Source organism: Callorhinchus milii, unplaced genomic scaffold, assembly GCF_018977255.1.
Source record: "Callorhinchus milii isolate IMCB2004 unplaced genomic scaffold, IMCB_Cmil_1.0 Scaffold29, whole genome shotgun sequence".
NCBI classification, from domain to species: domain Eukaryota; kingdom Metazoa; phylum Chordata; class Chondrichthyes; order Chimaeriformes; family Callorhinchidae; genus Callorhinchus; species Callorhinchus milii.
The window spans coordinates 641,106-668,998 of NW_024704770.1; the positions used below are offsets into that span (position 1 = coordinate 641,106).

At 47.0% G+C, this 27,893-nt stretch overlaps 1 long non-coding RNA gene and 1 gene segment (V, D, J or C); both read right to left on the reverse strand.

Moving 5' to 3' along the window:
- Positions 1–13,885: 13,885 nt before the first annotated feature.
- LOC103172271 lies at positions 13,886–15,459 on the reverse strand. The gene is made up of 2 exons (XR_486921.2): positions 15,200–15,459; positions 13,886–14,688 (listed from the first exon to the last, which is right to left on the reverse strand). It is a non-coding gene; the product is annotated as an uncharacterized LOC103172271 (long non-coding RNA).
- A 2,895-nt stretch (positions 15,460–18,354) lies between these two features.
- On the reverse strand, positions 18,355–27,619 carry LOC103173482. The segment is given in 7 exon segments: positions 18,355–18,854; positions 19,322–19,633; positions 19,942–20,271; positions 20,904–21,212; positions 25,711–25,765; positions 27,046–27,356; positions 27,473–27,619. Coding segments are annotated over 7 exon segments (1,755 nt in total).
- Positions 27,620–27,893: the final 274 nt, after the last annotated feature.

Below are 27,893 nucleotides of genomic sequence, written 5' to 3' on the forward strand. Positions count from 1 at the left end.
TTAGCAGAACAACAGCGGAGACTTTAGAGAAGATTTCTTCACTCACAGGATTGTTAGTGTCTGGAATTCTTTCCCATGTGGTATTGAGGCTGATCCACAAGATCACACAATGGTTTCGATGAAGAAGGCTCTTTGCCTCTTCCGATCTCATCTCTCCAGAACACCCACCCGAACATCAACCCCCACCCCCCCCACCAACCCCCCACCTCCATCACCACATGGAGCTGCTTTTAACACAGGATACTCTTTGTGTTAGTCAAATAGAAATTGCCATTTCCTGTCGCGAGTATGTTCCAAGATGTTTGACTTTTGTGGCTTGGCCCCTGAGCTGGGGTTGGGTCCATGGGCGGGTGAGCCGGGGAAACATGATCAAAGTCATAGTCAAAGAGGAAGGTCTTGAGATGGGACTTTAAAGAGGTGAGGGAGGGCCCGAGTCTGAGGGATTCCAGGATGGAGTTCCAAATAGTGTGGGCAGATCGGCTGAAAGCCGGACCGCCAATGGTGAGGCGGGCAGGGCAGGGGATGTGAAGCAGACCAGTGCCCACTGAGCAGGAGTGGGCAGGATGGCAATGATTAAGGAGGTCACAGAAGTAGAGTGGAGCAAGACATTGGAGGGCTTTAAAGTGAGTACAAGGATCTTAAACTCGATCTTCTGGGGGATTGGAGTCAGTGGGTACAGATGAATGTGGGGGATGAGAGTGGGGGGAGATGTGGGGGATGGAGCCCAGTGGGAGAGAGTTCTGGATAGTAATGACTGGATGTGTTTGTATTTATATAGTGCGCTTCACATAGGATAGTGTCTCGGCTAAAACATTAAGAGATGTGGGGCAGAGCCGGGACTTCAGACTCATGATAAAAACACAGAAATCCACAGGTAACAGATACAGGGGGTTATGGCCTCCTGGGAATGTGGGATCTTCTGCCCCAACATTGGTTGAGGCAGATTCTGTGCTGCTTTTGATGGGAATTAAAATCCAGTAGTTACCCCAACCCACATGTCTTCGGTCCTGCGCCTAATACACTGTAGAATTTGGTAAGTGGGTCATCGCTCCAGTGAGAGACAACACATTTCATTCCAATAAATATCTCAGGAATTTCCAAGTGTAGTTGGGATACATGGAGTTCTCGATTTCGTTTGGATGCTCTTGCGCATAGTGACTGGGTTTCCGCATGTGTCAGACGCCCGGGTGACCAAAAAATATTCCCCATAAGGGAACAGCCCAAGTGCTTTGAGAATGTTCTTACATGAGGTGCTGTAAAATACCAGGATTATTCTTTATGATTCCAGGGACTAAAGGCCGAAGATATGTGTCTCTTGGTTCACATCAAGGACTTTACGCAGAAATCGATGACCACCTGCCCAGGAGAGGCTCCCGTCAGCCACGACCTTCATGTGGGTATTTTACAAACTGTGTTTGACATCGCGGAGGAGGGAAAATTGTGATGTTTCCAAACGCATTGTGTGAAAATAGTGACATTGAGTGTGTTCTGTCCCTGTGGACCTCAGTGACTGATGACGCTGCTGTCAGGTGTCACACACTTTGTTTGGCGAAAGAAGTTTAATCCCAAACTGAGCATTAAGTGCATCACAAAAACAGGTGCATTTTCTGTCTTGTGTAAATTCGCACATCGATGGCCTGAACTTCTGGGACCCAAAGACTGATAGAGTTAATGTCAGTTTGATGGGTATTTTAGTCAGGGTTCAGTATTCAGTGAGAGGAGAACATCTTCACTAAAAACTGGCAGCGAGTGAGGAACCACAGACATCACATCTAAACCTTGATCCGCAATCTAAACATATTTATTATTACTAATGTTCTGTACAGATATCTCTCACAGAATAATAATTATTATTAATATTCTCTGCTCTGATATCTCACACACACTGAATATTTAATATTATTAACATTCTCTGCTCTGATATCATCCACTGATTATTTAATCTTATCAATGTTTTGTGCTCTGATATTTGATGAAATTCCCCTCTAACCTGGTAATGAACGGTGTGTGTTTCTTTTGGACAGTGTCTGGACCCAACAATTCTCTGTGGAAGCTGGAATATTACACAGGTAAAAGGTTAAAAACAGAAACACACACTTGTTTGTCTGCAGTGAAGAGAGAGAGAGAGAGAAAACAATATTTTTCAGCATTTTATCAGGTCTCAGTGCCGTCTGACAGCACTTTACAGCGATCGCTGCTGTGTGACGGTCTCCTGTGGGCAAACACAGTGAGGTGCTGAGCACAGGCAGAGGGTGAAGGAACATTAATGTGGGGGATGTTGGCCCCGGACACTGGGAGAAACATTCTTCTCTTTTCCCGTAGCTTCACAGGATGTTTCCCGCACTCCTGCACAGGCAGACAGTGATTCCCCATTAAAACACAGACCATCCACTTGGGGTCTGAAAGGGCTGAGGCCCAAACCTGTCATTATACACAGCGACAACGACAGGTTATAGTGTAGAGTCCTGCACTTGGGTTAGAGCCCTCCCCGAGCAGCGAGAGACCACAGCCCCATTCCCGGGCAGGTCAACACCTCAGGCAAGTTTCCTTACTCCACACTCCAACGAGGAACCCGGTTGTTCGTGGATTGGAGGATCGCTTTCCGGCGGTAAAAATCCCTTCAATGAATGAATGAATGAATCAATCAGTTGATCAGTGAGTGAGTGAGTGAATCAGAAAGTAAATAAACAGATTATTTAATGAATGAATTGACCATCGAATCCACGGCTTTGTGGCTTTGTGGCGGTTTGTGGCTTTGTGGCTTTTTGGCGGTTTGTGGCTTTGTGGCTTTGTGGCGGTTTGTGGCTTTGTGGCGGTTTGTGGCTTTGTGGCTTTGTGGCGGTTTGTGGCTTTGTGGCTTTGTGGCAGTTTGTGGCTTTGTGGCGGTTTGTGGCTTTGTGGCGGTTTGTGGCTTTGTGGCAGTTTGTGGCTTTGTGGCTTTGTGGCGGTTTGTGGCTTTGTGGCGGTTTGTGGCTTTGTGGCGGTTTGTGGCTTTGTGGCGGTTTGTGGCTTTGTGGCGGTTTGTGGCTTTGTGGCTTTGTGGCGGTTTGTGGCTTTGTGGCTTTGTGGCGGTTTGTGGCTTTGTGGCGGTTTGTGGCTTTGTGGCTTTGTGGCTTTGTGGCGGTTTGTGGCGGTTTGTGGCTTTGTGGCTTTGTGGCGGTTTGTGGCTTTGTGGCGGTTTGTGGCTTTGTGGCGGTTTGTGGCTTTGTGGCGGTTTGAGGAACGGAGTGGGTTAAGAAATGGCGGTTGTGCCGTTGGGTGTTGTTCAGTGACCACTTTGCTGCCGCTGCTCGGGTTCAATGTCCATCTGTTCTTGTCTGACAGGTGACGGCTCCTCATCTGCTCATAACTCCCAGGACCAGGAATCTGTGTGTAACTCCATGACCAGTGACGCCGCGTGTAACCCCGTGACCAGTGACGCCGCGTGTAACCCCGTGACCAGTGACCCCGCGTGTAACCCCGGGAGCATTGACGCCGCATGTAACTCCGTGTCCAGTAACCCTGCATGTAACCCCGTGACCAGTGACGCCGCGTGTAACCCCGTGACCAGTGACCCCGCGTTTAACCCCGTGACCAGTGACGCCGCGTGTAGCCCTGTGATCAGTGACGCCGCGTGTTGCCCCATGACCAGTGACGCCGCGTGTAACCCCGTGACCAGTGACGCCGCGTGTTGCCCCGTGACCAGTGACCCCGCGTGTAGCCCCGTGACCAGTGACGGCGCGTGTTGCCCCGTGACCAGTGACGCCGCATGTTGCCCCGTGACCAGTGACGCCGCGTGTAACCCCGTGACCAGTGACGCCGCGTGTTGCCCCGTGACCAGTGACGCCGCGTGTTGCCCCGTGACCAGTGACGCCGCGTGTTGCCCCGTGACCAGTGACGCCGCGTGTTGCCCCGTGACCAGCGGTGCTGTTACTCACACAGGGACACCTCGGGCTGAAGTGACGGTGTCGGCCATTGCCCATTGTCATGGCCGGGATGAGGATGAGGATGTTCTGCCTCTGTCCCCACAGTGAGAACGGAGCCACTGAATCCCCTCAGTGTGAAGCGCCGCTGTCGTTCTGAGCGTTTCCTCTGCACCAAATACCCACTGTGACCATCAGTGGCCAAAGCACTGAGTCCGTCAGATCTTTAATAGCGACGCTTGAACTGGAGACATTTCAAAGGGGTTCTGCGGGGGGAGGGGTGGGGGTGGGGGAGTGTGTGGGGGGGCAGTGTGTGGGGGGGGGCAGTGTGTGGGTGGGGGCAGTGTGTGTATTTGGGGGGGGGCAGTGTGTGGGGGGGCAGTGTGTGGGGGGGGGTGGAGCAGTGTGTGGGGGGTGGAGCAGTGTGTGTGTGTGGGGGGCAGTGTGTGGGGGGGGGGACAGTGTGTGGGGGGGGCAGTGTGTGTGTGGGGGGGCAGTGTGTGGTGGGGGGCAGTGTGTGGGGGGCAGTGTGTGGGGGGGCAGTGTGAGGGGCAGTGTGGGGGGGGCAGTGTGTGGGGGGCAGTGTGGGGGGGTAATGGCGGGGGGGGGAGGGGGAGTAGCCGAGGTGTCTCGTGGCACAGACGAGAAGATCTGAATGGGGTTTCCGTGGTGGACATTCAGTGGTCGAGCGCCTGAGGCTCAGGTCATTGTGACTGACGGCTTCACACAGACGCGGCTTTGCTGATAATATTTGAGTCCAATTGGTTCTGTTTGTAACGAGACTTGAACTGCGTTTCTTTAAAGGGTAAACGCTTCTCACATTTCCGGTGGACAAAGCTGTCAAAAAGCCAATGAAATTTTCGGTGTATAAACGGTTTTGCTTTTGTGGTTTGGGTTAAAATCCTCACTTTGGGACATCCTTCTGACGGCGAAGGCTCTGTACTCGTCAGCGCTTCTTTTTGCCGATCGCTTTGCGAATATAACTGTGGAGTAGATTTTATATGATGTAAAATAAAACTTTCTCATAAACCTCCCGACTGAGCGTTACGTATGTTTTACAGATAGAGACCGACATTTTGCTCACAAAATACACAGTCACTACACTTTACAGTGCAGTCCGTGAAGCGCTTTGAGACGTCTCAAAGATGTGATAATATCAAAGATGAGATCGGGCGCTTTCTCAATAATAATAATCGTCGCATTTGAACGCGACTCAGGAACCTGACGGCCGAGACCTCCACAGGGGCCGCGCTCGATTCTGACCAAACATGTCACCTTGGGGCCAGTTCAGCTCCATGGAGACCCCTCACACCCCCCGCCCACGGACAACAGTCACCACACGGTGTTTGACATCCGACAAGTCCCTTTGAGCCCCCACTGGGTGGACGGCCGGTACCAGGAGCTCCTGTGGGCTTCACGGTGGGCAACACGGCTCAGTGGAGGAGGACAAGTGAAGTGACTGAGAACCTGGTGGGAAGTCACACAGTGCAACACCGCCCTCTGGCGGCAGCAAAGTGGAACTGTAGGTTTTGATTTGGAATTTGAACCCAAAGGAACTCACAGTAAATGGTTCTGTTCCTCAAACCCACAACAGCCACCGCGAGAGATGGAGGAGAAGGGATGTCTCTGTCTGACCGCTCTCAGCATTAGATGGTGATAACCAGACCGAGGGCCCGAGGGGTAAAGTGACTGTCGTGGGATTCAGTCTTTATTGATATAAACGCAGGAAAAGGACAACAACGGATGTGTCACTTATAACACAACACTGAGGAAAAGCTCCGATGGCGACACTCCGTGAAGGAGGAGAAATAAAGGCCGTTTGGTGTCGGTGATGGAAAGGGAAGAATTGATGAAGTGACTGTTGGAGCTGTAATACCGCCGTCAGCCACTGGGGGCGGTGTTGTACTGTGAACACAGGGAGGAGTTCCAGTGCCGCACCGCCACCTGCGGCCATGTGCGGTACTGCAGCCGCACCGCCATTGCTGTCCCCGGGACTTGGGAGCATTCCCAGTGAAGTGACTGTTGTAGTTGTGGGGAACCCGGAAACTGGTAATCAGTGGTTTCCTGCGGTGACTCCGAGATGGCGACAGTCACGAGTCGCTCCTGAGCCTCGAGGCACATGGGGGCGGCGGTGGGGCGTCCGGACTGAAGTTGGGGCATCGGGAGCGCCGGGGCCGCCCTGCCCCGCCCTGCCCTGCGCTGCCCAGCCCTGCCCTGCCCTGCCCAGCCCTGCCCTGCCCTGCCCTGCCCTGCCCCGCCCTGCCCTGCCCTGCCCCGCCCTGCCCCGCCCTGCCCCGCCCTGCGCTGCCCAGCCCTGCCCTGCCCTGCCCAGCCCTGCCCTGCCCAGCCCTGCCCTGCCCAGCCCTGCCCTGCCCATCCCTACCCAGCCCTGCCCCGCCCTGCCCCGCCCAGCCCTGCCCTGCCCCTGCCCTGCCCCGCCCTGCCCCGCCCTGCCCGGCCCAGTGGACTAACCATGTCTCGCTGAGCCCTCCTGTCCGCTCCGAGTCTCAGAGTGTGCACATTGGCTGCTGCAATGGACCTGAGCTGTTACGGTCAATTGTCAATTGAACTCCCGCTCCACCCTCCTCTCCCTCCGCTGCCCCAACTCCTGACCCTCCTCGACTCCCCCACGGCCTCCCTCTGCTCCTCCCTTCACATCCTTTGTTGTGCCCACCGTGGTGCACACCGTCGGCTGTCTGACAGCGCCTGTGCTGATTGCCCCTTCCCCCACTCTCACCGCAAGGCCACCGGCCCTCACTCACGGGAGCCAACCTGTCCTCCCTCACTCACATCCCCATCCAACCCGTCTGCCCACCCCCTCCCACCCCTCATCCCTCGGCCGTTCCCCTCCCCCTCCGGAGCCCAACGCCTTGGGATGTCCTCCCGATGTGAAAAGCGCTATACAAATGTAATATTGTTGTATACTTTCGTCCCCGACCCCAACCGTCAGTGCAACCGAGTCATTCTTATCGAAGGATGGAATGTCTCTGTGTGTTTAATGTTAGAGAGCACACGGCTGAGGTCCAGTCCTCCATCTCCTCCCCCACCAACTGCTTCCGATGTTAAAAACAGGTGACAGATCAATAAACCCTCAGTGACATCACAGCCCATCACAGGGGCAGAGGAAGGACCACACGGCTCCTGTCGCTGTAATACCGCGTTCAGCCACAGAGGGCGGTGTTGCACTGCGGAGCCAACAATTCACAGCCAACACCGCCCTCTGCTGGTCACACCCCCTCCTCACCCTCACCAGCCCCGCCCCCTCCCCACCCAGCCCCGCCCCCTCCCCACCCAGCCCCGCCCCCTCCCCACCCAGCCCCGCCCCCTCCCCACCCAGCCCCGCCCCCTCCTCACCCAGCCCCGCCCCCTCCCCACCAGCCCCGCCCCCTCCCCACCCAGCCCCGCCCCCTCCTCACCCAGCCCCGCCCCTCCTCACCCAGCCCCGCCCCCTCCACACCCAGCCCCGCCCCCTCCCCACCCAGCCCTCCCCCCCGCCCCCTCCCCACCCAGCCCTGCCCCCCGCCCCCCCCCCCGCCCCCCTCCACCCAGCCCCCCTCATCACAGCCCCGCCCCCTCCACACAGCCCGCCCCCTCCTCACCAGCCCGCCCCCTCCACACCCCGTCCTCCCCACCTCACACAGCCCCTCCCCCTCCTCACACAGCCCCTCCCCCTCCTCACACAGCCCCTCCCCCTCCTCACACAGCCCCTCTCAGAGTGAAAGAGAAAGACAAACATTTTATTCTTTATTGAAAAACAAATATTAAGATATTTCCGTATTAAAATTTGAGAAATAAACAGAAAATCTGTGAATGTTGTAAATGTGACGGAGGAAGGTTGAGGGATGACTTGATAAAGGCCTTTAAATTGGTAAAGCTGATATCGGGAATTTATTGCCAATGTTCAGTGAATTAGTGATTAAATGGCATCAATTTAAGATAGTTTGCAAATGAGCAAATGCTGACGTTAGGAGATTGTTTTTCACACTCAGATTTGTTTGGGTACGGAATGGGCCGATGGGAACAGTTGTTATGAAAGAATCCATATTATTTTTGAACATTGAGGCAGAAACAGAGATTAAAAACATAGTCATATGTAGTGAATATGAAAAGGGAAGTAAATGGGACAGAAGATTTCTCTTAAATGAGCCGCAGACATACAATGGACAAATTAACTTCTCTGCACTGTAAATTTCTTTGGTTCTATGATTCAGGGAATAAAAGACACTAAATTATTGTTCTCTCAGATGTTGTTTCACATGAGGTAATCTTTCAAAGTATCTGCTTTAACACCTGTAGTATACAGCACATCCACACGCAATATAATAATCTTTACATGTTAGAGCACATGGTTCTTATCCAGAAGACGTGTTAAACGCTTCACATGATACACTGCAGAGTTTAGTGGCTGTATTTAGCACCGGCCATACAGTGTGTATCAGTCTGTTTCACACGGCAGCAGCTTTCGACAACATAATAAGACGCTGTCTGTACAATTCAAACACTATTATCATATCCAGTAAAAGACTGTGTTGTGTTGTGGGGATTGTGGGTCTGAATATCTGGAGACATTCACTGCTGACTTTTCCAAACAGAGGTTCGGGATCTTTAATGTCCACAGAAACAGAGCGACCAAACCTCCGTCAGTACAGCTCAGCCCCTGCACTGCGTTGCAGTGCCAGACAGAAGTTCATCAGTTCACGTGCAGACGTGGGGCTTGAACCCACGGTGTCTGACTGACGGGCGAGAGCTGCCATTGAGCCGGGTTAATGCACACAGTTAGTGGTCGGCTCTGAGCTCAAAGTCTCAGTGTGGGGATTGAACCCACAACCTTTTGGCTCAGAAGAGAGAGTCCGGCCCAATGAGCCATGTGAATGGGCAGAGTTCAGGGGGTCCTCAGCTTTCAGACAGACAGAATTCAAGCATTTTAATGATTACATTTCTGGAAGATTTAAGCTTTGTAACATATGTATTCTGGTATTTGTCAGTGGTTTGTTATCAGGTAATATTAATGCTGTCGTGTGAAGTGTTCCCCGATAGTGATAAATGCCGATCAAGTTTTTATATCCTCTGCAGAACAATATCTGATCCTTTTATTTGACAATTATTTGATTTCCACAGACATAAGGCGTGTGTGGGAGAACGCTCCGTGTTGTTGGGTGGAGTATTTGTAACCAGTTTCCAGCAGATGGTTTCAGGTCAGGTTTATATTATATTAAGAAGAAGCCGCTCTAATTTAGTGTCAGACAGTGCAGGTGTTTCCTGCGGATCAGAAACCGACTCCTTCTCAGATCATCACGTGGCCAATGTCAATGATTTCTTGTAAATGTTGTTTGAACCACAGTGACCCGGGACAGCAGCATCCAGTCCAGTGTTTGTCAACGTCAATTTCTCTCCAAGTTATACATTGTAGACACATTTGTTGTTTTCTAATTTGCCTTTGGTTATAATAATAATAATAATAATAATAATCCTTGGCTTTGATATACCGCTTTTCACGTCGGGAGGACGTCCCAAAGCGCTTCACAGAACACACTGTAAAGTGAATTGACTGTATATTTGTGGGCGAACGCGGCAGTCAATTGCGCACAGCAATGTCCCACAAACAGTCGTAGATTGAAAATGACCAATTTATTATTGTTTTGGGTTTTGGAGGGATTATTATTTATGGAGACCAAGGGAGGTGTGCGGGGGGAGAGGAGGGTGTGTGTGGGTTGGGGAGGTGTGCAGGGGGAGAGGAGGGTGTGTGTGGGTTGGGGAGGTGTGCAGGGGGAGAGGAGGGTGTGTGTGGGTTGGGGAGGTGTGCAGGGGGAGAGGAGGGTGTGTGTGGGTTGGGGAGGTGTGTATGTGTCGGGGAGGTGTTCGGGTGGTGGAGAGGGTTTTGGTATCTCATTGGTGGTGAACTGACTCCAAGATATACACTTTGCAACAAAATACAGCATTTCAGTCAACCCTCTGTGGGGGTCTCGATCATTCTGTTCCTGAGCCAAGTGTCTCCTCGGTATTCCAGACGCTGCTGTTGACAAACCCGCCAGCCGGCCAGCCTGCCTCATTGGCAGGACCAGAGGGGCAAACTGGTCAAAGGGGGCATTGGAGATTTGTTCAGTTCAGGTCCTGTTAACCCCTCAGGCCAAAGCACCAATGGATAGGAAAGTTCTAACTGCTCAAGAAATAGCAAACTCGCCAGACACGGCATCCAATCTCCAGCTGTGGAGTTTAACTTGTTAGACTCCAGTAGTTGCACATCCCCAGCCTGAGCCTTACTAACCAGCGCCCACTGAATTACGTCGGATAGATCTGTTCATCAGAGAAGGCCGTTACACATTCCATTCCACACAAAAAGAGTTTCCACTACTGTTGGTTTCCTGAAAAATAATTGAAATTAAACTGTTCCCTAAACAAAGCTCTGTCTCTTGTATCTCTGCTTAATGCAAATTCTTCATCAACCATCTTCTCTCTCTCTCCCTCCCACACACACAAACACATATAATCATAATATAGTATAACCTCCAGATATATATTATGCCTCTCGATATATCTGATTTTATTCATTGTTCCTCATAGAACATGACTCCGACTGAGGGAATGAGTCTCTTTGCTCTCTGTCCAGTCTATTGCCCAGACCTTTACTTTGGACAATCAGTGATGGCCATTTGCAGTCTGAACAACTTCTGTGCAGCTTCATGATGATTTCTGAGGATTTGAGCCTTAATTGGCTCAGGATGTCGCCCAACATCCTGTGTGTCCTCTCGGCGCCATATCATGGCATGGTCTGTGCTGCTGTGGGATCATAGAGATGAACATCCTTCTCTTGTTGCTGAATTCCTTTCTGCTAAGACATCTTTAACAAGATGTAAAATGCTTGGATTTCTACACCTGAATACAACGGTCGGAAAGTTAAGAAAGAGTTGTATTGGAAGTTTGAATCTCCTTGATATGGAAATGATTCACGGTCAAAATTCCACGAGGGTCGAGATTTACTCTATTGATGTCACCTTTTGATCATTGCAGAACTTGGCTCACTTTAGAAGCCAATACAAATGCTGTGACCAGTTGGCAGTCGCTGATACAAGAAACTTAACCAAAACTGGCTTTAAATTTATGGCAGTATTTCCAAGTTCTGGAAACACCAAAATTCTGCATCAAACAGTAAAGCGCAACAGAAGTGAGATTCCTGCCCTGTTGTGCTCATTCTCAGGGAGGGTATTGGGAGGAGGCAAGTTACACATACAGATTGGAGAGCTTACCAGAGGACATGGGCTGTCACCAAAAATCAAAACAAATCTGCAGAAACACTCTCAGTCAGCGAGCAGTACATGTGTGGACACGGTCCCTGGGTAGACGGTTGAAGCTGAATGTGTTGATTCTTTCAAAAGCAAATGATCAATTTGTTGAGGAAATAATATGTTGGGATACAACATAGAGTTTGGGACAAGACTTGTGCATGTGACTGCCAGGATGGTGGACGGTGAACTGGATGGACCACAGTCTTCTTTTGTCCAGCAATTCTTATGTTCTTATGTTCCTCTTATATTCTATCTGATCTCTTACAATGGATCCGATCAGATTAAAAGGGGATATAACTGAGGATATTAAAATACTAAGCGCAGGACAGATCAAGGGCTGTGCTTTATCTTAGAAGAATAATTAAGATAAATGTTACATCACATTTCTGTACTAAGAGGGTTACCAGTACTCATTAACTACTCATTAACAACAACACAACTTGTGCTTATGTATCACCCTTCACACGGGGCAGTGTCCTGGAGCACTTAATGAACAGAATTGACTGCCGAGGCTTGATGAAAAGTCGGCAAAACTGAACTGGGTAAAAAGATAAAATTGCGGGTATATGGTGAGAGCGCTGGGAAATGGTTAATATGTGAGATATGCAAACAGCAACTTAGAAAAAAACAACAGGTAACAATGGGCACAGAAAGGTCAGACCAAATGTGCTTCTGTGCGGTCAATGTCTGCGTTACTGAGCGATGATGACAATTTTAATTCTTGATCTGTTCATTTTCTTGAAGTCAATTAAATTGAAAAGGGTAAAACGGTCAAGTGATTATTGCACGTGTCTGTCTGGGAAATAAATCATTCAAATTAAATTAATGAAAGATGTACTTATTGTTCCTATTTTCTGAAAATAAATCATCTCAGTAATAATCCTTCGGGTTTGGTGTGACGAGTTTCCCAGCAAGAGAATGTCTGAAAGCGTTTCAAGGGTTTATTGACAAGGGAGAAGGACTGAAGGACTGAACCTCCAACAACACAGCGCAGCCCCAGCACAGCATTGGAGTATTTTACAACCACAGACTCCATTATGTTCAAGTCCTGATGTGGGTTTGAACCTAAAACCTGTGTCTCAGAGAGAGGACGTGTCAAGTGGCAGATAAACATTCTCCCAACTTCAATGATTGGATCGAATGAGTAACCAGTTTCAGGGAAGATTCATGTCCCTAATTGTGAACTGTACAGTGTAAAATGTCTGACACAGAGACTTCATTACGACAGCAAAAACATCTCGAGGTTCAGTGGCTGAGAGCCGGTGTGCAGCGTGAATGAGAGGCTGTTTAAAACAGCAATGGGCTGTTACCTTTATAACCACATTCAAGTGGTTGATAACCTTTTCTCCTTTTGTATTCACACTGTTTACTTAATTCTATACCTTCCAGACTGTATAGCAGCATTACTGTAACATTAATAAAATAATTACGATTGAAAAACTTTTATTGCCTGCAAGATCCTTAATTGTGGAGTCCTGTAGCTCAGTGGTTAGAGCACTCGCTTTGCAAGTGAGAGACCTGAGTTCAATTCCCGGCAGAGGGCGAAACCTTGGGCAAGTTTCCTTACTCCACACAGAGCCTAATAATAATCCCTCCAAAACCAAAAACAATAATAAATTGGTCATTTTCAATCTACGACTGTTTGTGGGACATTGCTGTGCGCAATTGGCTGCGGCGTTCGCCCACAATATACCGTCAATTCACTTTACAGTGTGTTCTGTGAAGCACTTTGGGACGTCCTCCCGACGTGAAAAGTGCTATATCAAATGCGAGGATTATTATTATTAATACTTTACTTTCCCAGGAAAATATTGCTCCACATATCTGAATGATGTGTTATCAGATGTGGGTGAGGATGAGTTTATCTTTTGTGCTGAAGTCAGCGCACACTGTAGAAGCCGGAGAGACACTGTGTGTAAACTCAGCCTGAAGGAGGGAGCGCCCGGAGAAAGTCAGTGGCTACTCAGCAAATACCAAAAGCTGAAACCACACACAATAATAAATCATGACAGTAATCATTAGAAGGGAATGTTTTATATAACTATTCACACAACAGGGGATAAAGGGATTCAGATCAAATTGACACCGAGAGACTTTAGGCCACCAATCCTATCCGGTTTCAGCCTGGGAGGTTTATGCTGTTATTAATAACAATGATAATAATTGCCTTTGGTTTAGTGCCTCTCATGTCCGCAGGACGTCCCAAAGAGTTTCACAGATTAAACTGTGAAGAGGATCCTGAGCCAACGCGGCAGCTCAACTGCCCACAGCTGGAATTTGGGCTTTATGGTCTCCCATTGAGGTGCTGCCCGGCTCAGGTTGTCCAGCTCAGCACAGGCAGGAGATGAAGCTCTGTGAATGTAGTAAACAGATACCACTCACATTGTGCTATAAATACTCTAACACAGAGCTGTGTGTTACTATATTAGAATAGCCATGTGTCTGAAGCTGTATCTGGGTGTGGATCTGATCACCGGGGGACGGAAACAGCTGCTGGTCACTGAAGCCAAGAAGCTGCTCAAGTGAGAAATATTGTTGCCCATAAATGTTCTCAGCAAAACCTTAACTGAAGTTGGACGTTCATTCAACAGCTTTTGTTTAATGCTGAGCTTCTGTGAGTCTGAAGGATTTGGAAATCAGGAGGCAAGACACAATTGACACAAAAGAAAGAGGAAAGAGAGGATTCAAACAGCTCTATAAGTTTGATCACTTTTATTGATATTTCAGGCAAACAATACACAGAATCTGTAGACTTTTCAAACAGGATCAGAACACAAAAGATCAACTTCAGATTAAAATCAAAGGGCAGAGTAGCTCAGCCACCGTATTTCTGGATCGTTACACCACACAAATGTTAAACAGCAAATAAAGAATATCAGAGACACGTGAGGGACGTTATATGAAATACCAACATTAATTATTATGACCAAAAGGCACATTGCAAAATAAACTAACAATAAGGAAAGTCACTAAAGTTCACGAAGTTGCACAATACAATGTTTACTTCCATCGAATTTGTACAATGGGTGAAAAAAGAGATCAACAACAACAAGATTACATTTGTACAGCGCCTTTCATGTTGAGAGGACGTCCCAAGGTGCTGGACAGACAGACTTACGGACCTGAGCTGGGGATTGGGGTGGGGACAATGTGGAGGACAGGGGGAGAAGCAGGGAGATCAAAAGCACGGTCGAAGAGGAGGGTCTTGAGGTGGGTCTTAAAGGTGGCGAGGGAGGGGGTGAGGCTGAGGGACTGCGGGATGGAGTTCCAGAGGGTGGGGGCAGAGTGGCAGATTGTCCGCCTACCAATAGTGAGGTGAGCAAGAATGGGGACGTGATGTCAGCTGGAGCCCACTGACCAGAGGGAGCAAACAAGATGGTCGGGGGTTAGGAGGTCTGAGAGGTGCGGGGGGAGCATATCACATCATCTTTCGCAAGACATTGATATTAAACACAAACTGACCAGGACCATCGGTGAAGCTGATGTTAAGAAGCTCATATTACCTGGAAAATAAAAGTAAAGATATGATGAATAATTTTAGCCTGGGTGGAGAGTTAGTATTTAAGCTGTGTTTATTGGTGTATATATCTCCACACATGCACACCAGCAAACTCACACACAAACACATGCACACACACAAACACACACAAGTCCAATTGATACTGTATGAATGGGTTTGGAGCTGCCGGGGACTGACACAGGCAGAAACCCTTCTCTCGGCGGCTTTAAAGTGTCCACAATACATCAAAAGATCCACATAATGTGTAAATGAGTCTTGCCCCTGGCCTGTGTCTATACCAGGTGAGCATATGTCAGGTGTAATGGGGTGTGTAAGGTGATAGGATATGTTCATCGCCCTCACACAGTCTGGTCACAGGGATACCTGCCCTATAGGGACAGGGGCAGTGTCCCAGCAGTGGCTGCAATGAGCATCACTGTCATGTTCCCATGGAACAAGTATTTAACAGCAGCTGTCACATCACATCAGGGCCTCAATGAATTTACTCTCCTCACCTTAATTAGAGTGATGGCTGCGCTGTATAAAATACTCAGGAAGAAGAGAATGATGAAGGTGGAAGCAGTTGGCCAGAGGTTACCACTTCCATCTTCTAGAAAACCTTCCAGCATCATCTCGTTTGGGTACTCTGTGAGGATAAAAAAAGAAGAAATATATTGAGATGGGTTTGAAATCTGAAACTTTTCTTCTTTTCCCTGTTTGAGTATTAATGTGTACAAAGTTTCCCAGTTGATCATGGGTTCCCTCCCTCTATTGATCCACAAGACGTCTCCTGCCAGTTATTGCAAGCCTTTGATTTTCAGGGAAATAAAGAAAAAATTGATGGTATTGTTTGTTTATTTGTTCAGAAAAAGTATTGAATTCAGAGGAGAATTTTGGGAACACTTTGAGAAAATTGAATTTGTGGAATTTCAGAATGAAATCCTCCCACTGAGACTCTGTTGGTAGAAAAAGGACAGATCTTCCCCAATCCTCCAATTCCACCTTCCTGCCCTGTTTTTCTACACGATCATACAGTAACAACAACAACAACAAAATTACATTTATATAGCGCCTTTCACGTCGGGAGGATGTCCCAAGGTGCTGGACAGACAGAGTTAAGGACCCGAGCTGAAGGTCGGTGAGGGGGAGGGGGAAGGGCAGAGGGTGACGTACAGAGATCGAAAGCATGATCAAAGAGAAGGGTCTTGAGGTGGGTCATGAAGATGACAAGGGAGGGGGCAGAACGAAGGGACTGCGGGATGGACTTCCAGAGGGTGGGTGCAGAGTGGCGGAAGGCCCACCCGCCGATACTGAGGCGAGCGAGGCGGGGTACGTGATGCAGGCCAGAGCCCACTGAGCGGAGAGATCAAACAGAATGGAGAGGATGAGGAGGTCAGTGAGGTAGGGGGGGAGCAACAGCATGGAGGGCTTTGATGGGAGGACCAGTATCTTAAACTGTATCCACTGTGTGATGGGAAGCCGGTGGAGTTGGGCAACGTGACACCGTCATTAATCAAATAGCAATTCACATTCCTCTACATTATGGTATTGTGATGAAGAATCCTATATTCTAAAAGATCCCGACATAAAAAATCTCCTCTTTATATTCTACAGTGACTTTCCTGGATGTTTGATCCCGTGTGTATGGATACAATCGCCTTTCACGACATCAGTCTTTCAAAAGCTTCGTACATTTGAGAACTTGTATCTGCTTCTCTTCCCTATATTCTCTTTTATCTTCTCTTATCACCAGAACAGCCACAATGTTTGAAGCTAATCCTCATCACTGTAATGCCAATCACAAGCATCATCTTTGTGATCTTTGTGAAACGGCCTTAAACCGCCTCAGTGGCTCTTATGTCCTTTGTATAATAGTGTCCAGAGCCACACACAGTGCTCCACCCACAATCCTACTAACTTTATATGTAATTGGCAATCGATTCCTACGAGAAAAAGACAGAATCCATGTTTATGATCTTTTGATATTGTCTCCCATCGATTTGTACTCTCCAAGTTTTCCCCGTTCCACTACTATCATCATTATTTTCCTGTATTTCCTTTAGTGATTATTTTTCCAAAATATACTTTAACAAACTGCTGTCTCAATATTGAACTGCATTTCAACCTTTCTGCCAATTCAGCTAAAGGGTCTGTAACTTCATGCAATTCCCCCACGATCTCCCTGACTGTGTCCCTTCCCCCTGTTATGTCATCATAAACATTTTGTTGATAGATGGCATTGCCTGTTTCAAGATCGTTAATGTTGTCAATTTACTTTACAGTGTATTCGCTGAAGCATTTGAGACATCTCAAAGATGTGATAAATATATCAAATGCAAGGAATATTATTATTATTGTTGTTCTAAAGCAACAGTGGAACCAGCACAAATGTCTAGTGAATCACCTGAAGGGATTGAGGATTAAGTGTAACAGGAGTCAGCCCTGAGCTCCATTGATTACCGCCTTTGCTGCTTGTGGCCCAGTGAGACTGATTGGGGACGGGATCTGAGACTGACCCTCACTGTCAAGGTGATGTTTCGTGGTTCAGAGATTAAAACTTGTGCCATATTATCACAATCTGCAGATTCACTTCAGGCAAAATGGTGACAATAATCTGTATTTATCACTGCAATGTATAGAAGGGGTGTGTGAGGTGCGTGTGTGTGAGTGTGTGTGGGCCTGGGTGGGTGTGAGTGTGTGTGGGCCTGGGTGGGTGTGAGTGTGTTTGAGTGTGTGTGGTCCTGGGTGGGTGTGAGTGTGTGTGAGTGTGTGTGGGCCTGGGTGGGTGTGAGTGTGTGTGAGTGTGTGAGGGCCTGGGTGGGTGTGAGTGTGTGTGAGTGTGTGAGGGCCTGGGTGGGTGTGAGTGTGTGAGGGCCTGGGTGGGTGTGAGTGTGTGAGGGCCTGGGTGGGTGTGAGTGTGTGTGAGTGTGTGAGGGCCTGGGTGGGTGTGAGTGTGTGTGAGTGTGTGAGGGCCTGGGTGGGTGTGAGTGTGTGTGAGTGTGTGAGGGCCTGGGTGGGTGTGAGTGTGTGTGAGTGTGTGAGGGCCTGGGTGGGTGTGAGTGTGTGTGAGTGTGTGAGGGCCTGGGTGGGTGTGAGTGTGTGAGGGCCTGGGTGGGTGTGAGTGTGTGAGGGCCTGGGTGGGTGTGAGTGTGTGTGAGTGTGTGAGGGCCTGGGTGGGTGTGAGTGTGTGTGAGTGTGTGAGGGCCTGGGTGGGTGTGAGTGTCTGTAAATGTACGTGTCACCGGGTGGATGTGAGTATGAATGAGTTTCTTTGTTTGCAATGTGCGAGTATGGCTGACCGTGTGTTTAAGAGAATATGTTGTTGTATCTGCATTTGTTTCTGTTTGTAAGAAGCATTGATTTTAAGAGGAAATGTAGACATAAAGATTATAGTTTACATCCGCGATGTTGTTATGTGTTACGCGATGTTATTCAGTGAAAAAGAACGTCTCCTGGAAGGGAACAGGTGTAGATGTGCGGCACAATTCCAAAACAAGAGGCAAATAAAATCCAGTGTGAGATTGGATTGTAACTAGTGATGGACAACGATTTGGGACTGTTCTATTAACTTGATACCAAGGACCCTTCAAACAAAAATGTCTCATTCCTCACTCTGGAAATTGTCAGTGTAATTAATTGTAAATCATCCCCTCTGTACCTGACTCATAAATACAACAATGATCTTTATTTGAGTTAATTTTTCGGAACTCCCAACTGACAATGCAATGGTCGGGAGGCGGGTGCACAAAAGGCTAAGCAAAATGGTATTGAGCGACGCTCATTGACACGCATTCACGGTGTCCATCAGGACCAGAGAAATGTTTACAAAACTCGGTTTACCGCTGGATTTGTTAACGGTTCTGGTCAGGGTCTTCAGTGGGAAAGCCTCATGTCCGACCACACAGGAGTAGGAGCTTCCTCTGTCCCACTCTCCGGCTGAGATGGATAACATGCTGTACATGGAGTAGTGGTGATGTGCACTGTCTGCCATCACCTCAGTGCTCTTGTAGTTTGTGGCATCAATCACCTGGTCATTCACAGTCCACTGCACAAAGATCTCTTTGGGAGTGAAGTCCTTGACCAGGCAGGTGAGGGTGACAGACAGCTGAGCAGACAATTCTTCTGCCGAGGGGAGGAGGAGATACACTGAAGGTTGTTTTGTGTACTCAACTGTGGGAAGAACACAATCAAATCAATACACTGATGCCGTCAATCAGAGAAAACTTTCAAACAGAAGATTCTGCAGATAAAGGTTAGAATAATGTGTGTCTGTGTTCAGGCTGTGCTCAGTGGTTTGTAACTGTTGGTGTAACTGGGAACACTGGTGTGGATTGAAATCTCCCGACAGATCTTTATTATTTGCCCCCAGTGGTTTACATGTGATACCTTTTCTCCTGAAAACATGTATAAATATCCTTCAGCAACAAAGATTGGATTATTTTTGATATTATTCATGTGAGTGAATCAACTTATATCTATATATATTTTCTGACCTTTGTGAGAGGGGACAAATCTATCAATACAAACAGGAAAAAAACAGAGGCATTTTATAATTGTTTTCACAATTGTATCTGTTGTTGACATTCTGAAACTACAATATACAAATAAAATGTTTCTCCTGAATCCTGACTGCTCACCTGTCCTCTTAAATGTCTTCTCTCTGATGGGAGTCGGCATATCGTCATGGCTAGCAATGCAGAAGAATTCTTTCCCATCATTCCAGTCTTGTGTAGAAATGTTTAATTTACTGATGACTTCCTGAGGATCATTGGCAGATGGTTTCCCATATCCAGACTGTAAATGTGTCTTTCCTTGCGTCCAAGTCACATTGACGTGAAGTGGTGCGTTAGCCACTACACATGTCAGCGTTACATAGCATTCCATCAAAACCTGTTCCTGTGACGGTGGCAGGAAATAGACCTTAACATCTCCACAGGGATCCATGCATTCTAGAAAAGGAAAAGAAACTTGAAACACAAATAACAGCCAATATCCAGGATTTCATATTCGTTCAAGTTAAACAATGACTGAACATGAAGGTGATGAACACGTTGTATAGTTTGATAAACTTTGGTTCAAAGCTGACATGTGCATTGCTCCCAGTAAAATATCCAAAAGGGGTGCAATGCAAAGTGCCGTTCGAGCTCCCACAAGCAATAATAATAATAATAATGCTTGCATTTGATATAGAGCCTAATCACATCTTCGAGTCATCGCAATTGACTGTATATTTTGTGGGCAAAATGCAGCCTCTTACCTGAGGATTTGGTGATGTTCTTGACAATGATGGTCTGGGTGGGTCCATGGGACACCTGGCAGGTGTAAACCGCGCCACTCCCCCACTCTATGGCGGGGACAGTCAGACGGCTGCTGGTGCTGAATGTCCCGTTGTCTTCTTTAACCGACGGAGAGGTCACAGCACCTGAGGTTATGGGCTGCCAGTCTTTCAGCCATTTAACACTGAGTTTGTCCGGATGGAAACCGAATATTGAACAGACAGCAGTGGCCGGTTTGTGCATTGTGATGTCTTCAGGTGAAGACTGTGTGAGGATAACAATTGGGGGCAACGGTTTCTGGAATACATGATCTGCAACACATTAAATAATAGGTTAGGTTTTGTTCAATGGAAATATTATTGTTGTGTACAATTGATATTGATATTAATCTTGAAACAGATATTGATCTCAGCCACAGAGTGGAAACTTCCCACTAAATACTTATCTCTTTCAATCTTCCCATTAAATCCCTACCATTAGAAAGATAAACACTGAAATCTCCTCAATCATTGCATCCAATATATTGCACTAAACTCTAAAGTGGGAGTTGAAAACTTTTCTATTCTCCTTCTCTTGTTGCCTATCATTGAGCATTCCTCAAGTCTTGCTCTCCAAAGCGAGTTCACTCTCCTTCTCTGAGTCTCACCTTCCCTCTGTCCAGTTTGTGTTGTATCTGTTCCTTGTCATGCTATTTTCCTATCTATCCCCATCCATTAAAACTGTTTCGAGTACTTTCTATCGTGTTCATATCTGCCCATTATCTCCGGATAAAGCAGCACTCGGGAAATCACATCATGAGGCCATTGCAGATGCTCTGTGATGGGAGAGTTCAAATAACCGAGCAAGAAAAGTGACATTCCCAATCCTACAACGTTGAGTGTTCTACCCTTAATAATGTGGGAGCAACATGTTTGATTGCTCTGTAACTTGGCACCACACTGACCTGGCACGGGGATAGCCACGGGTGGCCAGTTGTTGCTTTTCTGCTCAACCTTACAATGGATGTTGTCATTTTCCAGCTGCGATACAGCGATTGTTAACTCGCTGCTCAGAGTGTAGAGACCGTTCTTGTTGAACACTGAGGGATAAGTCTTGACTTGGTCAGTGATGAGGCCTTTATCTGACGTCCAGGTGAGAGTGGCCGGTTCGGAGTTGTATTCGGTGGCCAGACACCCGAGAGTCACTGAGCCGCTGGAAGGGGATTGTCCACAGGTTGGCAACAGGAAGTAAACACTGGGAGGAGACGGGACAGCTGGAAACCAAGAGGGAAATAACCAAATTACATTCCAGGTTCTACACCTCTCCAATTTGGTCAGTCACACAGATAAACTGAACTGAACCTGTGATCCAAATCAATCCAAATGTACGTATGTGTGTAGGTATGTATGTATGTATGTATGTATGTATGTGTGTGTGTGTGTATGTATGTATGTATGTATGTATGTATGTGTGTATGTATGTATGTGTGTTTTGATTTGAGATGTTAAACTGGGACCCTTTCTGCCTTAAGTTGAATGTTAAAGATCCAATGGGACTATTTGAAAACAGAAAGGAGTTCTCTGTCTCTTTCTTTCCGGATGTCCTGGTCAACAATTCCCCAAATATTATTGGCCACTCCCTCTACACCTGTTTGTGGGACATTGTTGTGCACAACTGCTTCTGAGTTTTGCCACAAAATACAATCAATCCACTTTACATTATATCCAGTGAAGCGCTTTGAGACGTCTCACTGACATCATTGGCTCTGTACCTGAAGCAATGAATATTATTGTATTAATGTGTGCATGACTGTGTGTGTACTGTGTGTGCACGCTCGCTGGAGTTGTGCACTGAGACAGAGGTTTTCATTCAAGGAGAAAAATAGACTTAATGTTTTTTCATCTTTGTCTTTGTTTGTATGTATAAACACAGTGAATGGAGGTGGTGTGGGGGTGTCGAGGGGTGTGGGGGGGTGGGGGGGTTGGGGGTGGTGGTGTGGGGTGGGTGGGGTGGGTGTGGTGGTGTGGGGGGGTGGGTGGGGTGGGTGGGTGGCAGGAGCTGCATGGTCTCCAAGGTCACACACATTTGCAAATACTGTTTAAATTTAAGATCCCAATAATGTTGGTTCAGCTGTGTCTGTCTGTCTGTGAAAGCGAGAAACTGCTCATCTACACAACTAAGTCTCGACTGTCTGTCTGTCTGTCTCTGTGCTGTGGATCTCACTCTCAGTTCCCTGAGCTATAGCCGGACATTCTCCGGCTCATTTCAGCTGTGAAATGGTTAAATAAAGGCAGAGGTGTCTGTCCGGGAATCTGTTGTCAGTGACGCTGCATCGACTGAGTAACAGCTCAAAGTCCCCTCGTGACCAGTTTAATGCAGAGAATCAGACAGTGTCTCTGTGGTTATAACATTAATTATAAACCATCCCAGACTCAAATATTTACTGCTCTTCCTCCGAGGAACTTTGTTTAAAGATTTAAGGTCTTGTGGCATTTTGAAAAGCAGCTGAAATCAATTGCTTTCCTTTAATTTGCAAATCCTCTATTGAATTAGACAATAAATATTGATTTCAAGATTATTCAGACTCAGCATAATCTTATATTTTTATGCAATCATCTGAAAATGAAAAACACGAGCCTTTCAGGCTCTGACATGGATTAAAGCGGTTACTCTGTTCAGATTGGTTACAGAATAAACCCTCCAAAAAAACAAAATAATAATAAATTGGTCATTTTCAATCTACGACTGTTTGTGGGACATTGCTGTACGCAATTGGCTGCCGCGTTCGCCCACAAATATACAGTCAATTCACTTTACAGTGTGTTCTGTGAAGCGCTTTGGGACGTCCTCCCGACGTGAAAAGCGTTATATCAAATGCAAGGATTATTATTATTATTACTCTGTTCAGATTGGTTACAGAATCGTCACAGCCAATTTCGCACCTGACAGCTGCTGTGTGGTGTTAGAAATAGTACATTCATTATTTATCTGATTATTGATGGATTTTGGTCTCTATTTAACTCTTTTATCCACAAAACTAGAGAGACCGTATATTGGTCAGGTTCAGTGTTTCACATAATAACAATAATAATAATAATAATCGTTGCATTTGATATAGCGCTTTACACGTCGGGAGGACATCCCAAAGCGCTTCACAGAATATACTTTAAAGTGAATTGACTGTATATTTGTGGGCGAACGTGGCAGCCAATTGCACACAGCAATGTCCCACAAACAGTCGTAGATTGAAAATGACCAATTTATTATTTTTTTTGTTTGTTTTTTGGAGGGATTATTATTAGGCTCTGTGTGGAGTAAGGAAACTTGCCCGAGGTTTGGCCCTCTGCCTGGAATTGAACTCAGGTCTCTCACTTGCAAAGCGAGTGCTCTAACCACTGAGCTACAGGACTCCGAGGCTATATACATGAGGAATGAAGGACTGTTCTCAGTGTTGTGCCCAGGACAAGCCTCTCACAGGGAATCCTGTCTGACTGGTGACTGTGATCAGGGGAACCTGCAGCAGCCGCAGCCCAGCGCGGAACGGAGACACAGAAATAGCCACATTTACGAGTATCTGTGTCACACATCAGCTCTGAAATGGTTAAATAAAGGCAGAGGTCGCTGTGCGGGGGTTTGATGTCAGTGACGCTGCATTGACTAAGGAGCAAAACACTTTTACATTCATATATCGGAATATAATTATTATAATAATTCCTGCATTTGATGTAGTCCCTCACCACATCTTCGAGACGTCTCAAAGCGCAACACAGAATATAATGGATTCAGTCACCAAATTATTATTATTTTGAAGGGATTATTAGCCTCGGAAAAGCGATCCGTGAATGCACTGAAAATGGGTTCCTGCTGACTGCTGGTAAACAGCGGTGTGTGGGGTCAGGAAACTTGCCCAAAGTTTGGCCCTGACCTGTCGGGAATCAAACCCGGGGCCTCTCGCTTGTGCGGCGAGTGCTGTAACCACTGAGCTACAGGACTTCACAGAATGGATAACATTCTGCTTTGCTTCACAGTCTGTATTAACCTGAATTGTCTCAGATTTCTGGGGTGACAGTTAGATGTCCTGTTGTCATGTTGTGGTCATGTCACCCAGACTGACAGACAGAGGCAGTGGTGTAGACACTGGACAGCAAGTGGGATGGGATCTGTGGGGCTGTTCCCTGACCCCCGGACACCGGGTTGTTAGTGATAAATAAATTGAATAAAACGTTGATTTGATAAAACCAGAGACTAATCTCACACTGGAAGACCATTCTCTCTTTACCTTCAGATTTGGTGGAAGTGTTTAATAACCTTAAATTCACTTTAAATTTGGAATCCGGTTCTCCTTAAGGACTCAGGAAACCTGTTTCAGACATCACACGGAATATAACAATTGTTCACAATTCTGCGCGATTTTACACTTTACCACAAAATGGTCTCCACACGGCCTGAGGGTCAGTGGGTTTCTCAGCCTCTGGGAAGATATTTATCAAAACAAACCTTCCCATTGCCCTTTCCTCCCCCGGGGTCTGAGGGTCAAACATGAACCCAACTCCACACAGTCAGACATCGCGGTTCAGCCGTTTGCTGTTCCACCGCTCAATGCCGTTTAATCACAACGCGAACTCTCACATCTCAAACACAAACGGTTTCCATCCAATAACCCACATGTTACTCTATATTCCCTTTCCCTCTGAGAGCGGAAGCCCTCAGTAACTGCACAGCAGCGCACACACTGTCCTTCCACATCACACATGAAGCACTGGACACTGTGCGATGTCACTCACACTCACAATTCCCCGCAGCGCAAACAGTGACACAGAACAACTAAATCATATATTTACAGTCAAATGACAAACTGCTTCCTTTCACCCTCATCTCTGCCGACTCTGGAGTGTGAGCTGATCATCTCTGAAATCATTAGTTTGGTGTCAGTGACCAGTGTCACTGTGTGTTAACCATCTCATAAACAACTGGATCTCTGACATTGCAGCTGTAATTCAGACTTTACCATTTGTTTATTGATAAAATCTGTGTTTTTCTGCAGAGCAGTTGGTGTAAAACAGGAAGATGATGATTATAGATCAACACCGACCTCTTGTGTCTGATCACTGTGAGGAATCGAGGTCTTGTTCACTCGATTGCTGTTAAAATCAATTGAAATGAAGTCTGAGCTCAAACTGTCACTGACTAAAATTCGCTATTATTTCTGTAACATCCGTGTAGATTGAGTCGCTGTATTTTCAATCACATCCCCGCAGTATAAACCCGTTTTACTCTCAGACTCACCCCCACTCCCAGATGAGCAGCTTTAAACCGCAGCCAAGTTCCTTATATTAAATGATGGATTGAAATACACGTTGGAAGTGATCAGATAACCTTCCGTCACTCATCCGCAACATTCAGGCCCTGATTCCCAACACGTGGACATAGTTTCAAACAGATTTATACATTTCCTGACGATATTATACACGAAAAACACAGCCATCAGTCACTGCGACCAGACATTGAGGAAAGTCCATCAGTTAAACCTCAGCTGATATTCACAAACCACCAAAAATATCACCATCAATGAATTAAACATTGAGAGAATAATTCATAAAGGAACAGTGACTGTTGAAAGCAACAACAGCTGAACCCCTTTAACGTGCATTAAACTCTGAGAAAGCCGAGCAACGCGGAGCTCATTAAATGCAATAGCTGTTAAAGTGAACAAAACAAACGTATAAAGAGACAAGTTCAGTGCAGTGAGTGACTCAGTGTCTGTTTCTTACCGTTAGTCACAGTCACGATGGTGCCTCGTCCCCAGTAGTCAAGGTAGTCACTGTGCTCCAGTCAGTGGCCGCCCACTGCAACAACCTACTGTGAGGGCAGAGCACACACACACAATATTACTGTCAATGTTGGCTTCCCCCAAACCAAATGCAGGTCACCATATATTGCTGTAATGTTCTGAGAACTATTGCCCCTCTCTCTCAGTGTTTACCTGTTAAATGTTTGTGTGTTTGCCAGTTTGCAGTGTTCCTGCCAAACACCTTTTCTTGTCACCATCAGATTCAAGATTACATTTTATGTTTTATGTCCATTAAAATATGGTAAAATCCTCAGCGATCGGCACCATTTTCAAAAGACCAAATCCCCGCACATTCATTGGGACCCACACAAGCGAACAGTGAGAGAGATTGTCTGGTTTGGTGTTGAAGAGTTTTTGTATTGACAGTGAATGCTGTGGTCCATGTTGACACAGTGATACTCACTGTGACACAAACTCCTGAACAGGATGATCTAATAAATATTGACCTGGAATTTCAGACAACGACTGGACCTCAGCTCAGATTCTCCAGTGAAGCCTCAAGTGATGTTTCAGTCAAAATAAATGCTGCTGTTTATCAAAGACTTTGGATTAATGTTCGGGCAGAATCCCAGACCTCAATCTTGTTATCAACATCCTGTAATCTAATTTAATCTGAAATCATCTGTAAAATACCAGGTTCGTTCTGAGAATGCCCACGTTCAGTAACATTTATTTTGGTGCTGTGGGTGTTGTAGTGATGACTGGGGTCAGCGGGCTCTCTGGTGGGGTTTTTGTATGAGGAGGTGACTGTGTGCAGCATTGTGACTCCCGGTACACACAGTGACACAGTCCCATACAAATACTGACCCCCAATGTTGGCTCAGTACCGGCTGCCAAAATTGACTGAAAGGGACTATTGTCCTCTGACGTGACGTAGAGTCTGTCTAATAGTTTCTTCATATCCAGAGAAACAGAAAGCAATGATGTCCAACAGCTTGTAACAAGATGATGTGTGTGAACCGTCACATAGTCAGTCTCCAATCGCAGTCCTTCCCACCTCAACAGTAGTGTCACTGACCATCTGAAATCACAGAATATTACAGCACAAATCAGCAGCTCATTCACCCCAATCAAACCACGATTCACTGTGTAGGTTTAGTCTGAGAATAAATCCATCTTCAGCTTTTCCTTCAAACTTGGCTACAGACACAGCATTGACACCATGGATGTCCATCAGTCAGTTTAGGGTGGGAGGGGCTGCCTTAGCCTTTCCACCCCTTGAGTATTTGTAGGAGTTTAGCCCCATTTCCTCTCACTGTGAGTTTCTTGCACAGTAATAGATGGCGGTGTCCTCCACTGTCGGGCTTTTGATGATCAAATCGAAGATGTTATTGGAATTCTCTTTGATGACAGTGACACGGTTTTGAATACCAGGCGCATAGTACTGGTAGGCTGAGCTGTGATACATGAGGAGCCATTCCAGCCCCTTCCCAGGAACCTGCCGGACCCAACTCATGTAGTAGCCACTGAGATCAAAGCCGCTGGTTTTACAGGTCAGTAGCAGGGCCTGGCCAGGCTTCCCGGTTAGAGACGACGGCTGTGTCAGCACCACATCGGCCTGGACATCTGTAAGGAATAAATGACCGAAGATGAATGATGGCGAAATCTCCTGTCTCTGTGACGTTGCAGAGAGAATAACACCAACACAGGAACAGTGAGACTGTCAGAATAATAGTACTCACGGGAGAAGACAGCCAGCAGCAGACTGAGAGACATCAGGGACCTCATGTTTCTGGCCACTTGTCAGAACTGAGACTTGTGCCGAATAACCGAGGGCCAAAGAGCTGCCGGACAGATGGCCTCAGTCCCCAGTGACCGCTATTTAACAAGGCCCAGTGGGGCAGGGGGTTGAGAATGGACCAATAGCTCCAGGACTGAGGGGAGTCACGTGTCACATTCCCTCTGATCTGCACAGAGCAATAATTGTACCTTTACATTCTGCATTTACAGCAAATTAATATTAATATAAGTCTCAATAGTATTAGCCCTCGCGCTCACCCTGAAGCATCGGCAATTGCTTCCTTCCAGGTGTTTGTGTGTATGTGTGTGTGTGGGGGGGTCGGGGGGAGGGGATCAACTCTAAATAAAACTGCAGAAGCACTA